General features: G+C 44.1%; 1 protein-coding gene across 1 annotated transcript in view; it reads right to left on the bottom strand.

Moving 5' to 3' along the window:
* LOC129684351 (dehydrogenase/reductase SDR family member 2, mitochondrial-like) overlaps nucleotides 1-5,072 on the bottom strand; it is a 13,507-nt gene extending 8,435 nt beyond the window's left edge. The window contains exons 1-2 of the mRNA XM_055617480.1: nucleotides 5,003-5,072; nucleotides 4,744-4,923 (exon numbers count right to left, since the gene is read on the bottom strand). Of these exons, the coding sequence (XP_055473455.1) occupies nucleotides 4,744-4,923; nucleotides 5,003-5,072 (250 nt within the window). The remainder of the gene's footprint in view (nucleotides 1-4,743; nucleotides 4,924-5,002) is intronic.
* Between the last annotated feature and the right edge of the window lie 12,470 nt (nucleotides 5,073-17,542).

The following is a 17,542-nucleotide window of genomic DNA, read 5'->3' as shown; positions in this document are numbered from 1 at the left end:
AGAAAGAAAGAAAGAAAGAAAGAAAGAAAGAAAGAAAGAAAGAAAGACTCAATGATTTTCTGTGATACCTCATACCCTCAACTTTCTTTCCACTAGAAGACTAGAAAAGGCAATGAAGAGTGTATGACATTCCAGAAAACAGCCCATAGAAAAACCAAAACCAAACCCAAACCCTGAGAGGTTGGAAATTTGGTTCAATAGCAGAGTGCTTGCCACCAAATGCAGAGCCCTGGGTTCCCTTGCTAGCACAGCAGTGAAAAGAAACAAAAGAAATAAATCCACAGGCCTCGGATCCATAAATTTCTGGAGCACAAAGGTGTCCATAAAGCAAATAAAGGAGATGGGCCCTCACCAGGGCAACAATAGAATCTGAAAGACAGCAGAGGTCCAGGCAAGAAAACAGCCATGCTTGCAGTTTTATGCTCTGGGTCCGACCTGCCAAGGTTTAACACAGAGCAAATTATGTGTACCTATTTTTGGTCCAAAAAAATGTCATTGTTCTATATCTACCCTTCTCAAAGAAAATGATAAAAGGGAGGGATGTAATATATAAGAGGAGAATAAAAAGAAAAAAAGATAGAGGCTAGGGGTGCTGCTCAATGATGTAATGCTTTTCTAACAGATGAAAATATTTAAAAAAGAAGAAGAAATTAAAAACAACATGGTTAAAAAAAAGGCTCATAAAAATTGTGAGAGGGAGCTGGAGCGATGGCTCAGCTCTTAAAAACCCTTGGCTGTTCTACCACAAACCTGAGCTGGGTCCCTGGCACCCCACGGAGCAGGACCTGGTGCCTTCTTCTGGCCTCCAAGGGCACCTGCACTCATACCCACGTACAGGCACATGAGCACACATAAATAAAATGTCAGACTTTTAAAGAATCATGAGAAAAAATTAAAAAGACAAACAGGATTGCCTCACAAGAAGAACTCACAGTCTTAAATGCTTTCAAGGGGTGCAGGGATGAGCTAGGAGCCACAGTACATATTCTGAGGCAGGGGTCATAAGAAGGAGGAGTCTCCTAGATCGTTGTCAAAACAGGGCTTTTGGAGAAGAATCAAGTAAAATCCACTGTTAAGAAATGACCCTATGAGCCACGGGGCCCAACAGCCTGAGTCTGATCTCCAGTAGCCCGTACAGTGGAAGGAGAGCCCTGATCATCCGTTCAAGTGTGTGCACGCACACAAATAAGTGAGTATAGAATAACCGAGTGAGCCCTTCTCCAAACAGAAGAAGGGCAGGACCAAAGCACACACCAAAATGAAGTGACCTTTAAGCTTGCCAAACAACTGACAGCAGTGAGACAAAATGTTTTAATTCAACGAGTTAATAAAAGATAAATACAGTCAGGCAGCCATGGTGCACAGCTGTAATCCCAGCACTCAGGAGGCAGAGGCAGGCAGGTCTCTCAGTTTGAGGCCAGCCTGGTCTACAGATCGAGTTCCAGGATAGCGAGGGCTACACAGAGATACCCTGTCTTGAAAAACAAAACAAATAAAATAAAATATAAATACTAGCAAAACCATGCAAAAAGAATGGGAAAATTAAAATAAAAGCAGAAATTAAAGTCTGAAACAGGTAGTTATGGTGACACAGTCCCGTTGTGTCAGAACATTGGGGGCCTGAGGCAGATTTTAAGTTTCAGGCCAGCCTGGGCTACTTGGTGATATTTTTGATCCCTGCTTCCCCCCCACCCCCGCCACACACACACACACACACACACACACACACACACACACAAGAGGAGGAAAAGGAGGAAGGAGCAACATCTGCTACTTTCAAATGCCATGCTATTGCTCAGAGACATGGCTGATTCTAGAGGAAAAACAGAAAATGAGCTTGGGCTGCCTTGCAGTGCCGGAATATTAATGACCACTGAAATAAATAAATAAAAGCAAACAAATCAGTAAAGCAAAGAAACACATCTTTGGAAAACCAAAAGGATGGGGATACAGTGAAGGGCACAGGGGACTAGCTATAAGAGCTGCAGACAGTCAAAACTTTTGAAACCTGAGCAACGGAGGAAAGGCCAGTGTGGTGGACTTTAACTGGAAGAACACATAAATGTCTGTGTGTACATGCTAATACCCCAGAATTGTCTGGGTCAGTAACGGTGGGACTCTCTTTGTTTAAAAAAAAAAAAATTAAAAGGCACGGTGGTTTGCACCTATAATCCCAGCACTCAGGGAGATCTTGAGCTCGAGGCCATCTCCCACTCCACAGCAAGTTCGAGACCAGCCTATGCCACATGAGATCCTGTTTCAGTAGAAGGGTGGGTGGGGTGATAGGCGTGGAGAAGAAATAAGCCTGTGCAAGAGTGCTCCGTGCAGTTGCTCTTTCTTGAGCAGGACTTGGAGGCTGATCTTCAAAGAGCTCTGAGGTGGAGAAATGTACCCAACATTTCCGAGACCACAGTGATGCCACTCCATAAATAATGCCCGACTGTGTGCCGCCTGACTTAATAAGGGGGCGCTTCCCCTCCAATAGTTCCCCTTGAGCCCACCAGTCCAATCAATCACGACAACATCAAACAAACTCAGACTGGGGAATGCTCGTTAACACCCTCATCCAAAGCTCTTCAAAGCTGTGAACATCATGAGACACAACCACCCTCCCAAGAGAGATAGGAGGAGGAGATAGGAGGATTAAACACAGGGTGGCCCCGTGGACCGAGTCCTGGACACAATGAGGACTTTAGCAGAGGAAATCAGTAAAATGGGAACAAAACTCATAGTTGGCTGCAGTGTCGGCTTCAGCTCTTAGCTTTGCTGTTTGATATGAGGCTGACTGCAGGCAGCGAGGTGGACACAGACAGACTCGTTTTTACCTTCCCTATCCTTCTACACATCTATCACTCTCACAAAATGAATAGGGTTGGTTTTTGTTTTTTGTTTTTTGTTTTTTGTTTTTTCTGACCTCAGAAAACTCTCAAAGGCAATTTCTTGAAAGTTGATAGTAGAATTTGGCAGTGATTATTAAAGCTGTGGAAAGTCAGCTCTGTGACTGCACTTGGCACAATTTTAAATTAGCTGTGAGGAGAGACACTCCTGTTAGAAATGGGGAGGGGGGTCCCCCCCCAAAAAAAAATGACCACACAAGCCTTAGTGTTTCCGCTAGGCAAAGGACCTCACTTCCGCAGGGCTGCACGGAAAAAGGGCTCTGGGCTGCCCTGAGTGGTCAGCACCAGGCCCCACACGCTTACTGGCCGATGAAGAAGGCACAAGAAATGACAGCTTCCAAAAACAGGGAGCAACCGTGAAGGCGCATCAATTTCAAGAAGCGCTGGTTCTGGAGGAATCTGAATTTCTGCCTCGTGGCTTCTTTACAACTTTTTAATGGAGTTCTGTCTTATTTAACCCTTTACATTTCCCACACTTCTGTGTAAGTTGAAGTATTGTTAACTTGTCCAACCCTTTTGCAGTGGGACCCGTAACAGCTTCAGAGGACTCCCGGGAGATCCCAAAAGACTCTTCCAGGCCCACATGGAGCCTCCGTGTGCTATATCCTAGCCCTGTGGTACCCTCCACCCCCAGCCCACGGCCAGGCGGGAGAAGGAATGGGCCTCTGTGAAGGGAGCTGCTCAGAGCACTGGTGTCTCTAGAGTAGCTGATAGAACCACAGCAGGGAATCGAGATTTCATATTTATCCCCGGGTACAAAGGAAAGTTGATTATTCACTCCTCTAACAAAAACGAGTGCAGGCCCTCACTGCCTCGCACTTCCGCTGGTGCGCAGCACAATCACTGACCCCTGGACCCCCTGAAAGCCAGCTCTCCCCCTTTCAGCACAACACACAGAGACAGACGTGTGTGTCCTAGAAGCCTTTCACCTCCCTAAACTCTACAGCTTTCCATTCCGGGCGGAGGGCGGTGCTCCTGGAAGAAGGTGACATGCCTACCTAGGGCCAGCGGACTCGGCGGATCCCTGGAGAGATGGGTGTCTGTGGCTGCAGCAGTCACAAAGCTACTCCTGTCACAAGCCCCCACCTTTATAGAGGTCTATCCCCGTCCTCTCGCTTCTCGGTCACCGCCCTTAAACTCACCCTGCTTCTTCCCATAACACTCCCAAACCCGTTTGATGACGCATGACATGTGTCTGCAGTATGATGCATCCCTAGACCTATCTGTAGTATCTCAGTGTAACTTCATGAGGCATACCCCACCTATGGCCCCGGCAAGGCTCCTAGAATCTAAGGAGCCTGAAGAACACCACTTTATTCCTAGAGTACAGAGAAAATGATGATTGTAAGAGAGAGGACCCAGAGAACGGAGCTCGGCTGTGTCAGTGCCGATCTGCTAAATAAATGCATATCCATACAGTAAATACATCAGTGTGTAAGTAGTCATCTTACATACATAAATGTATGCCAGAACAGGAGAGATAGATATCCAAGCGCCTCCTGTGGCCAGGGAAACCTGAAGGAAGCTGTCACAGAATGAAACCCTGAAGAGCTGTGGCCACCGGGAAACAGTTCAGCAGATTTTTATCAAACTCACCGAGGTCTAGAATTTTTTTTTTTTTTTTTTTAATCGGATCCACTCTGTTCTAACCCACCAGCTCCGGAGCAATGCTCCTCCGGAGCAATGCATGTCACGGAGCATCAGGTGTGTCCGCCAGCGGCACACTCCTCCTCCTGGCACCTGTAGACACCGCTCATTCTCTGCGGGCTCCCTAAGACCCCAGGCGCTGTTGTGCAACATTTAGGTGCTCGGGAAACATTTGCAGATTGAAAGGCTGTCACTTCACAGTGGGCTTTCGTGAGCTTCAGACTTGTGTTTATCTCTTCTTTGAAAGTGGTGTCATCCCTACAGAACTCATAGAGCACGTCTATTGTGAAACATCGCAAACAGGAGCGACAGAGCTGGGTAGCAAGGCTGCTATACGCTTTTGACAAGCCCTGACATTTCTTCCTATTTTCTCCAACTTCTGTTTAAAAACAGAAACAGAACAAAGCAAAAACCCAAAGCATTAGCACTCAAACAGAAGTTCTGGATCTTTTCTGTACCCAATTCTCTTCTCCCTTTCTTCCCAAGAGGGGCCGTCATCCGGAATTCACCTGCGTCCTCTTTGTCCATAGTTTTGCAACCCTACTCTGTATGCACTAGTAATTATACAGAGCATATCTCTTGCTTTGATACTTTACCAAGAGTGATAGTATCACACTAAACGTATAAAACTTCCCTGTTCTCTGCAATCTTATGGTTTAGCCATTACACATAGCTTCTCTAGTTTATTCCTTTATGCTGCTACAACTATTTCACGAATATAAAATTAACTTATTCTTTTTCCTGTTGCTGGACAATTAGGTTGTTTAAATTTTGATCAATTAACAACAACAACAAAAAAGTGTCACCATAATCATCCTGTGAACTTTTTGCACCAGATGCGAGCTTCCCCCCAGCGGTCACATCTGGAAGGAGGCAGTTGAATTCAAGGACACATGGATCACCAACTTTGTTTTCCAAAGCTTGAAGGGGTGTTTCTATTCCTCCCGTCATTGCTAGCGCTCACTCTGATGGACACTTTGTTTGTTTGTTTGTTTGTTTGTTTCACTCTGGTAAACATGAAAAGGCACAGTACCTTATTTTACGTTCTCCTGATGACCAGTAAGGTTGATCTTATGTGTTGGAGGACCACCCAGGCTTCCTCCCCTACGCACTGCCTGTTTATTCTCTGTGTTCATTGCATTGATCGACTGTCTCCTTTATGGCTTAACGGGTGCTTGCATACCCTGCTCACTCTTTTGCTGTCGTCTTTGTTCATTTTACCTACTTCTTGCCATCCTTCGAGACCTCGCCTGGTTGCTGTTGCTCCATGAAGACTTTAGCACCTGCTTCATTATCTCTTTCTAGTGCTGTCTTCGTTTTAACCTTTAACAACCTCAGCATCTATCTTTGTTAGGGCTTCTATTGCTGCAACGGCACACCATGACCCAAGCAAGTTGGAGAGAAAAGGGTTCATTCTGCCTACACTTCCACAGCACTGTTCATCATCAAAGACAGTCAGGACAGGAACTCAAACAGGGCAGGAACCTGAAGGCAGGAGCTGATGCAGAGGCCATGCAGGGTGCTGTTTGCTGGCTTGCTCTTCATGGCTTACCCAGCCTGCTTTCTCATAGAACCCAGGACCACCAGCCCAGGGATGGCACCCCCCACCATGGGCTGTGGCCTCTCCCATTGATCACTAATTAAGGAAATGCCCTACAGGCTTGCCGACAGCCTGATCTTATGGAGGCATTTTTTCCATTTGCGGCTCCCTCCTCTTCTGATGACTCTAGCCTGTGTCAAGTTGACATAAAAGCAGCAAGTACAGCATCCATGACCGTGACCTCAGTCTCTTGACTTCCTCGCTTCTAATGGTTCTATCTTTACCCTTCCCCACACCTCCTGCTTCCACATGTGTACCTAAACCTTTCCTTTACCAATAATAGCATTCCTTCTGTTATTTTAATGATCAACACTCCCCTCTTTCGCTGTCTGTTTTTCAGACACACCCTCCAGTAGCCTGAATTCAAGGATTCTTCCAACATACCAGAACCTGCTACCCCTTGCCCTACCTGCGCTCTCTCTGCCCCACCTAACCCCTTCATTATCTAGCTTAGAATCCATACGTCACCCCGCAGTCATTGCTTTATATCAGCACTTATTCTCTTGAGCTACTCTTACACCCTTGACCTTTGACGGGAAAACAAAATGCCGACGTTGAAAAGCTATAATTCTCTCCATTTACTTCCCGACACCACATAATATTCTTTGCGGGCGACACAAGCGTGCTATGTTACATTCATGCCCACTGGGCAAATCTTCAGCACTGTCTTCTAGCCTGATTCACTTCTTTAGTGATCCACTCTCATTCTTTTCTTTTCTTTTTTTAACTTAAATTCCCAATGTAACTGAAGATGACTGACTTCAAATTTGTGATCCTCCTGCCTCCACCTCTGAGGGCTGGAATGACAGGAGTGAACTGCCACGCTTGGTTTATGCCACGCTGAGGATCAAACCCGAGTCTTCATACGCCCCAGGCAAACATTCTTCCAACTGAGCTGTATCCGCCAGCCTCCCTTATTCCTTACAGACAATTATTTCATGGGTTTTCCTGTCCTTAAATTCCTCACATCGTGTGGTCCTGCTCTTTCAGTTGATGACCTTGCTTCTTATGGTCCTGTGAAGAAATTGCAATCTAAAGAGCCTGCAAACCCCTACATCCATCTCTCTGCTTTCCCTCCATGGGTGAGCTACAGTGCTCTCATAAAAAGCTGACACCTGGACTTGCCCCCGAACCCCTTTTCTTCTCACCTCAAGGATGTTGTTCTTTGCTGACCCATTCCCTTAGCTTGCAAACACTCTGTGTTGGTTCTCAAACTCAGGACAAATGGCTAACTCAGGGGCCTCTTTAACTTATCAAAGCAGATGGTCACCAGGTTTTCCCAGCATTCCTCTGTTCCTATTTTTTACAGGGTAAGGCTGGCATACCTTACCCCTTACCTTAAAGTTCTCCAGCCAGGGGCTGAGCAACTCTTTCCCTCAACTGCCTTTCCCTATACAATCCAGCCATTTTGGTTACACAGTCCTTTTGTCCTCCCTTTGCCCTCTTGGCCTCTTGGTCTCCTGGCTCACCCTCTCCCTTCTCCCTACTTCCTTTCCTCACATGGTCCAGCTCAGGGTCATGCTCACCCTGGACTCTCCCAGATGTTCATGCCTCTGCTCTGCTCGCCCTCATAGCTACAAAAATCCCACTCCTCCACCACACCCAGATGCACTTACTTCTTCCTTTTCTGTTTCTTTCTTCATTCACTCTGTGTTAAAGGACATGTGGGCCACCAAGATGGCTCAGTCGGAGAAAACACCTGCCACCAAACCTGGTATTCCAAGTTTGATGCCAGGACCACCTGGTGAAAGGAGAGAACTGACTCCCACAAGTTGTCCTCTGACCACACATGCACCACAGCGCACACGACTCCCCTACCGGATCAATAAATAAAGTGTAAATTTTTGTAAATGGACTTTTGTTTTCCTCCTGTACCACCCCATTTTCCTTTCTCTGTCTACAGAAATTTCCTCTAAAGATCATTTTCACATCCTCTTCACTGCTCTTATCCTATTCTTTCTCGAACTTACTCCTTTTTATCATCGTGACTATCCTGAAACCATTGTCAAGGTCATGGGTAATCCCACTTTGGATCTGCTGGTAGATGCTTTTCACTGCACCTTCAGCTGACTGTGATGGATCGCTCTTTCATTCTTGGGACGTCTTTTTGGTGTCTTCAGATCTCACAGAGTTCCCCTCCTCCTCTTCCACTGGCTCCTTTCTTAGCTTCCCCAGTCTCAGGGGTAAGAAAGGTTAATTAACTCATTGTGAAATTCCCCTTGGCCTAACCACTCTCAAAATGGTGTGGCAGGCTTTACCCCCAGGCCTGAAACCCAGGCTCATGACCTAATAATCTTCCTGTTTGATGTCTGATAGATATCTCTCACTAAGCCTATTTAAAGCCAACACCTTACTCTCTTCCACGAGCCCGTTCCTCTCAGAAGAACAGAGCTGACCATCTCTTGGAAAGACATCATCATTAAGCGAGTCACTTGTCTTTAGAGTCTACCTACCCTAACTTCTCTTCTCTCACAACCAGTGCCAGCAAACGGCATCTTCTCTACCTTCAGTGTGTCAGAATACATCTATTTCCTGCTACCTCCCCCACCGCCGACCAGGGACGGGTCACGGTTCCTCACCTGGACCACTGAGACAGTCAGCGGGATTCCCTCTGCCTCCTTGCGCCTCTCTGATCTGTCTTCCACACCGTAGCAGAGAATGCCGGCGACAGTTGTGCATCGCCCCCTCAGTGCAAATCCTGCTGTAGTTCCCCGGGCTCCTCAGCTGCCCTACCCCAGCCTTCCGGGGCCTCTACACCCAGCCCTACACTCACACTTTGGTCTAGTCCTCCATTGTGCTTCTACCTGGCTCCAGCCACACCCCAAAAAGCCAAAACAGAGCCATTGGCAAGCTGGTTCCACAACCCCAATTCCCTCAGCCCTGCGCTGCCTTACTGGGACAGCCTGCCCTACCCACCCTGCACAGATGACAGCTTCCTCTGTGGTCAGTCTCTATGCCCTGCTGCTGCTTACTTTCGCTGCACGGCATTTATTATCACTCAACATGCTATGTACAAACTTCTTTCCCGTGAATGCAATTCATCTAAAGAGCAGGACCTTTGCTGCATTCGTTGCTATATGCTCCACACAGGTCTTAGCATGTGACAGCAGCTCAGTGAATATTTGTTGAACAAATAAACTAATTATTTTTCCTGAGAATGAAAATGTTGCATTTGTTATATTTGATTTTTTGAGACTAGGTCACACTATGTTGCCTTGTCCTAAGACTCATTACCGTTGACTAGAATGGCTTAAGACTCACAGAGATCCACCTACCTCTGATTCTCAAGTACTGAGATTAAAGGCTTGTACCACAATGCCCAGCTATAGCTAACTTTTAATTCAACTTCAAATCATTGTTATATGTAGCTAAAATAGTCTAAAGGGCTGGAATGCAGTTCAGTTGTAGAGGACTGCAATAGTAACAACAAAAAAATAAAGTAATAATCTTTAATCTTTATGTTTAAAACCAGTAACGCATTGATTTTATTGATTAGCCCTCCTTTTGCTAATAACGATTTCTAATAGTACTGTTATTGTGAGGTCTATTTCTAGGTTCTCTGTTCCAAGATATTAGCCTGTTTTTCTCTCCTCTCTCTCATTGCTCTATTTTATTTTTATTTAGCAAAACTGCTTTTGCTGTTATCAAAGTTTCAATTTTCCATGTGAATTCAAATAAAACAACAACTGTGAGGCCCAGCCCAGTGGCACGTTTCTATAATCCTGGCCCTCATAAGGCTGAGGCAGGAAGACTGCAAGTTTGAAGCTAACCTAGGCCACGTAACAGGTGCTAGAGAGCTGGCTCAGTGATTAAGAACAGCATCTGCACTGCTAGAAGACCAAGTTTCCATCCTGTTTCGGTGGCTCATGATAGACTATAACTCCAGTTCTGGGGGATCTGACACCTTATTCTGCCCTCTGTCTCAGGGGCATGAAGTACTCATGTGGTGCACAGACATTCATGCAAGCAAGACATTCATTCATATCACATGCTTTAATAGATTAATGTTTTGACATATATTAAGATGGGTCCAAATAAGCACATTTATCCTGTTGAACCTTCTCAGATATGGAACATCTCTTCACTCACTCAGGTCTTCATTTTACTCTTCAAATATATATTATGTCGCCATAAAAACAGAAAAACTGGGCATAGAGAGTAGTTAAGAGTGTTTGCTGGGGCTGGAAAGATGGCTCAGAGGTTAAGAGCACTGGCTGTGCTTCCAGAGGTCCTGAGTTCAATTCCCAGCAACCACATGGTGGCTCACCTCCACCTATACTGGAATCTGGTGCCCTCTTCTGGTGTGCAGCTGTATATGCAGGCAGAACTTTGTATACTATCATAAGAAAGAAAAAAAATCTAAAAAAGAAAAAGTGCTTGCTGCTCTTCCAGAGAACCTGGCACCCAAAGGCACTGCATTCACGTGTGTAAACTGACACTCACACCAACACATACTTTAAAATAAAAATAAAACATTTCAAAATATATACAAAAAAGCTGTTTTTATTCATATGCATGTGTATATATATATATTAAGCAGTGACTTTGAATTTAGTATTTTAAGTAGGCTTGTGTATTGTGATAACATTGCTGATTTTTACATCTTCATCTGAGTAGCCTTCCTAATTCTAATTTCTTTTTATAGACTTCATGCGTCTGCAAATTTTTCCTTCTTTAAGAGCTCTTATATTTTCTCTGTCTTTATCTTAGCGCATTGATTAGAGTTCCAGTATGGCGTTATGGGTACTTCATTAGGAGCACAGATAGGACTCACCATTAAGTGGCACCTAATGTAGATGTTGTCTGTATTGGGTTGGGACTGTTCTCTGTATTGGGTCTGTATTGGGTTGGGACTGCTCTCTCTTAGTCCCATTTCAAAAGTTTTTAAAATTGGAAATATTGTTAAAAGCCTAGAGACAACATGTGTTTCCACTAGGATGTCATGTGACTCCCTCTTGTGCTCTGTTGGAGAACTGGGTTATGATACATTTTCCATTGGTGAACATTCCTCGTATCCTAGGACAACTCCTGCGTGGCTGGGATTTATTTTGCGCAGACACTATTGTAACAACCTTGTCCACACTTACCACTGGGATTGACACAATTATTTTTCTTCAGGCTTTGAATTCATTATTTAAGAATGAGAGAGGGGTCAGATCTCACTTGAATATACAAAGCCGCAACTGTAATGGAAGTTTGGGGTTCTTTGTGAGGTCGGCTATGTTATGTAAGTATGTTTTTGTTTTAATCCCAACTGTGGGATTTTAGTTGGGCTATAGTTTGTCCATGGCTGCTAATTGTCTTGGGTGGGGCATGGCCTTTGCCAGCTGGTGACAGCCTGTCTCATGCGATGTGGAGAGGGGCGTGACCCAGGGCTCCGAGAATATACATTTGAGAGCCCAGCAGGAATGGGATGGTACGTGGTGTTGGCATGTGGCATGCAGCAGTTTGGAGAGGCCAGAGAGATGGATGGTGTGGCGGTTTGGAGCAGACAGACGGAGAGACAGGCTTCTGGCACAGTGGCTTGGAGGTGACTGCTGCTGTGCTTGCTGTTAATGGAGATCGATATATCCCCCAAAGACCCAGCAACCCTAAACATCTGGGAGAAGTAAAAGGGTCTGTGCCCCCTCCCCCCACTAACCTTCTCTCTCTCTCTCTCTCCTACACAGGGTTGGGAGGTTGGAAAGGAGGTAGAGGCCTAAACACCCCAGATAAAGTAGAGTTTTAAAAATGAACACTACGCAGAAGAGAACGCCATTTCAGGCCAAGCAGTTTAAAAACAAAAATAATCTTCAAAATGATAGCTTCTCTGGAATCATCAGAGCGCTGAAGCAGCCACGCACAGTGAATCCAGGAGAGTGATGACAAGCCCCTCAGATAAAAGGTGACACACACGACCCAGTTCACTTTTGGCTGTACACGGCGACAAGAGAGGACGGCCAGAGAAGTGGGAAAAGGAAAGCCGTGGGAGCTTTAAAGCCTTTGTAAAGGCCAGCCCACAGCTAGTACGACAGTGGCTCAGCTTTGGCATCATTGGCAGTCTGCTCCGGGTCGTTATTTTGCGCAGAAGCTTGTTCCGTGCATGGTAGTATATTTAGCAGCATTGCTGGCTTGCACCTACTACATGCAATAGCGCTTCTTCTCCCACTTGTGACAACCAAAAATGTCGCCAGATATTGCCAAACAGCTCTTGAAAGACAAGCCATCCTTGATTAAGGACCCCGGGTTTTAGAACAAGGAAGCCAAGGTCTAGAGGATCCCCACTTAATCACAACTTCTTTCCATGGGTCCACCAGCACCCCACAAGATCCGAAACTGCACCAGTAGCTGGGGACCAGGTGATGTTCAAATGCATATATGTACATGGGACATTTCAAATCTAAACAATAACCAATCAAATTACTAAAAATTATAATGTATATACATTTTAAGACAGAAGTGGGAGGTGCATCTAAAAAACAAAGTTTATAACTAAGGGAAAAATTAATGAACTGGAACGAGAAATAGAAACATTTTATTCACAACTGAAAATGTCAATACTCCTCTCTCACTTGCTGACAGAACAAGGGAACAGAAAATCAACATGGACACAGAAAACCCAAAGAACACCATTAAATAACTCCAACTGACCAAGAGGCAGAAACCACGCCTCTCAGAAGAAACACATCACATTTTCCCTAAGCAGGCTCAGACCCTAGGTCACAGTAGAGGAGATCCTAAGAGACAAAACAAATTCCAACAAGTTTGATTGTGGTTATTTTAGTATTCTGTGTATCTGGGTGTTTTGCTTGCATGTATGCTGTGAACCACAGGCACACAGTTCCTGAAGAGGCAAAAAGAGGCTGTGGGGTCTTCCGGGACTGGAAATACAGAAGGTTGTGCGCTGTCATGTATGTGCTGGGAATTGGACCTTGGTCCACTGGAGGAATAGTCAATGCTTTAAACCACTGAGCTATCTTTAAAGCTCATCACCCCCTGCCACCACTGCCCCCAACAAATTTAAACTGATTCAAATCATACCGTTACGTTCTCCGGCCCCAACAGTTTTAAACTGGGAGCAGATGGGAAATCCTTAAATACCTGGAAACGAACTGCTACTTTGCTGAATGTTTTTGCGCCAGAGAGAGAACTTTATTAAACCAAAGTGAAAAGGTATCAATATTGTGCAGGACTCAGAGGGCTTGAGTGATTCTCTCTTTTCCAAAGCATGTTTCATAAAGAGAAGAAGATCCATTTCCATCTTGCTCTCATGCATTTGAGAGGAGACAGAGAGCTGGAAGTGAACTGTTGATTTGGTCCCTAATGGTTTTTATTCTCTCTCTCTCTCTCTTTTAAGGCTTTATTATTACACACACGCACACACAGCCACCCATACACCTATGCCACAGGGTCTTCCTAGCTTCAGATTCAGTTCTCCCACCTCAGCCTCCCTAGTGTTTGAGCTCCACTGTAACTTGCTGGATATTTTTCCTCAAGTCTTGAGGCCTAACAGTCTGTCTGTCTTCTCACCTCCATGGCTGTTCTCACATGTGCCCTTTAAGAAGGTGGGGGAGGAGAAGAGGACCCCCCTGGAGGTATAGGGATGGTGGCAGCTCTCTCTGCATGATTATGGGAAGAGACTGTGCTGCCTTGAATGCCATGTTGAGAACAGGAGACGGAAGTTGGCAATGTCGTTTTAGAGACAAGGACCCTGAAAAGCAATAGCTCCATTCTTGTCTTTGGTCAGAAGCCAAAAATGTCCTTGATTCTGTCCTATCCAGGGACCAGGTATGCCAGAAGACAGCTTGGCTTCTTTCCTCCCTGCCCTCAAACTTCATGTGAGGGGTGACCGAACTTCAATTTCTCCTGGTGAGCACTTTGGAAATGGAGCTCTGGAGTGTCATGAAGAAAAACGGGTTCTCTCTATTCCCCAACTTTACTCCATCTTGTAAATGGTTTTAGAGTCTCAGCTCTTGAGGAGGGTGATGTTCTGTAGCTAGACAGAGAACAATAGTTTAGAGGGACAGTTTGAATAGACTCCTCCCTCGTGGTCAGCTTCGGAGCCCACTCCCATTTCCCTGGTAACACAAGAAAAGCAAACATCAGCTTTTCTATTCCTTAATCCTCCTGATCAAAAGAAAAGAATCGTTCAGGAACTGGGTGGAGACCAGATCAGAACTTTCACATACGACTATCTCCTCCCCTGAGTTAATCTGGTTTGTCAGTTCCAGGGCCTGAGGTCTCCCAACCCCAATTCTAAGAAAGCTGATTGTCCTGAAGACATAGTAAGAAGATGAGAGAAATACTGATCCCCTTAGTGAGATAATGCCCAAAGATCCTCCTCCTGACAGCTGCAGGGAGAGCCTTCACCAGAGATGAACTTGTTCTGACCTTATAACAAAACGTCTTTCATTCTTAAGATGGAGTCATGCTGGTCCATCATCTCCACACCTATTCAATATAGTATTCGAAGTCTTAACTAGAGTGATAAAACAACTGAAGGAGATCAAGGGGATACACACAGCAAAGGAAGACACCAAAGTATCTTTATTTGAATATGATATGATTTTATACATAAAAGCCCCTAAAAGCTCCACCAAGAAACATCTATAGGAGATAAACACTTTCAGCAAAGTAGCAATATACAAATTAACACACAAAAATTTGTAGCCTTTCTATATACAAATGACAAACTAAGAAAAAATTCAGAGAAATAATACCTTTCACAATAACCTCAAGAAATATTCTGGGATAACTCTAACCAAACAAATGAAACACTTGTATAATAAAAAAAAGATATTAAAGAATAAATTAAAGAAGATATCAGATGGAAAGATCTCACGTGCTCATGGATTGGTAGGATTAATATAGAGAAAATGGCCATCCTACTGAAAACATTCTACAGACTTATTGCAATCCTCATCAAAATCTCAACACAATTCTCCACAGAATTTTATTTTTAATCCATAATTTCATGTGGAAACACACACACACACACACACACACACACACACACACACAAAATATGCCCACAGGCTAGCCAATCCTGAAAAAGAAAAGAACTGCTGGAAATATCACCATCCCAGATTTCAAATTGTATTACCAGCAGTATTGTCAGAACATGTTCTGGGAATGGAGTCATGTGAGAAAATTTCTGAGTGCTTGTGAAAACACTCCAAGAGAACATGAGTCTTGTGACCTCAGTTGTTGTAGTCCAAGAATAGCCACACAAACCACTCAGACACTGATCTCAGTCATATATGGATGGTTTATTGAACACACACCCCAAGACTGACCATGGTCAGGGACACAGTGAACTTGAAAGCCAAACTGTGATGCTGGTCTGCTCCTAAAGCAGGCTTAGGAAAAACTGCAACGAGATAACAATCAGGTAACAACACTGTAACCAGATGTAGGAAACAATCCACAACCAGGTGCATAAAACAAACTGCAACTAGGTAACAACCAGGTATCAAGGGGAGGGCAACATTACATCATTTTGACTAGCAAGACAAAGCATTTCTAATTAACCTTTAATTTGTTTGGGGGACTTTACAGAGTATCCAGGTAACAAAGTATATAAAGTTTGAGAGATGAAACCATAGAGACATAATCATTGGAAGGCGGAGCCTGAAAACTGAAAACTAATTTCACGTAATAGTCAAGATGGAGACTGAAAACAAAATGACTACAATTATGCTATGCTAAAGGCTGAAGCAGATCTAAACACCATTTCTTCAAAACATGAAATTGTTTTTGGAATGTGTTTTTGTGCTCCTACCAGGTATAACAGATAAAAATGAGTTTGCTTCAGATTACTATTTATTGATTGCTGTTGTTACTCAGTTAAATGTTTAAACTCTCTTTTATATGCCTCTGTAGAAAAGCATGTTTTGCATGTATGGCTTGTCCTCCCGATTACATGCAGCTTGAACTCATGAGAACTCTACCCATTTGGTTTTTCCTACCCCTCCGAGTATGAAATGTCTGATTCTCTAAATAAAGTTGGCTACTGCTTGAGACTTTAGTCTGCTTCATTCGTTGGCTCCTTTCTCCCACTAGTGACAAGGTATGGTAATAAAAACTGGTATTGGCATAGAAAAAAGACATGTTAATCAAAGGGATCAAACCGAAGACCAAGATATAAATTTACATACCTCTCAACACCTGATTTTGACAGAAAAAAAAAAAAAAAACAAACACCTCGACAAAAGAAAGCAGTGTGAATAAATCATGCTGTTAAACTAGGTAGCTGCATGTAGAAGAATGAAATAGATCTGTATCTAGTATCCATATCTATCACAAACCCCTGAATCTGATAGATGAGAAAGTGAAGAATAAGCTTAAACTCGTTGGCACAGGAAAAGGTTTTCTGAACAGAACACAGTTAGCACAGGCATAAGATCAACAGTTAACAAATGAGATTGCACGGAACTGAAAAACTACTGGCAAGGGACACTATCATTCAGACAAAGCAGCATTCTTCGGAAGGGGAAAAGAACTTTACCAATTATACATCTGATAGAGGGCTAGTACCCAAAATATATTTTAAAAACCAAGACAACTGAACATCAAGAAAATAAATAACCCACTTTTAGAAATGGGACACAGAACTAAGCAGAGAGTTCTCAAAAGATGAAACATAAATGGCCAAGAAACACTTAGATGTTCAACATCCTCAGCCACCAGGGAAATGCAAATCAAAACTACTTTAAGATTTCATCTTACACCAGTCAGAATGGCCAAGATCAATAAAACAAATGACAGCTCATCCCGGCAAGGATGTGGGGTAAGGGCCACACTCTTCCATTGCTGGTGGGAGCGCAAACTTATACAACCACTGTGGAATCAGTGTGGCAGTTCCTCAAGAAGCTGGGAGTACATCTACCTCAAGGTCCAGAGATAACAATGCTTGAGGATGGGCCACAAGACTCTACATCACTGATGGTTATTCTTGATTGTCAACTTGGCTACATCTGTGATGAACTGCACTCCAGAAATGGGAAAGGAGGCACATCTGTGATTTTTTTTTTTTTTGGCTTGGTTTGAAAGTGGGTGAATCTCCTTCTAGTCTTGACCTTTGAGGGAGGAAGGAACATACCATTGATCTAGATCTTGAGGAACGAAGTGAAGATTTGTGTCTTCCTGCCTGAGGGTCTGGATCAAAGTCCCTCCAGATGTAGTCAACAGCCAAGAATAACGATCACAAACTGTTTTCATTAATCCATTCAACGTGTTTGTTTGTACCTTCATAGCAAAGATTGAAGTATGTGTTCAGATCCTCTTGAAGGTCTTTGAACCTACTCATAATTGTACTTTGAAGTTCTTTTCTTATGCTTCAGCTAAATTGCATTTCTCGGGGCCCTACTGCAATAAGGCTACTGCCTTCTGAAGGAGGCACAGTTTCCCAGAGGCACAG

Source organism: Psammomys obesus, unplaced genomic scaffold, assembly GCF_907164565.1.
Source record: "Psammomys obesus unplaced genomic scaffold, mPsaObe1.curated_primary_1811, whole genome shotgun sequence".
NCBI classification, from domain to species: Eukaryota; Metazoa; Chordata; class Mammalia; order Rodentia; family Muridae; genus Psammomys; species Psammomys obesus.
This window is presented reverse-complemented; position numbering and strand designations above follow the sequence as displayed.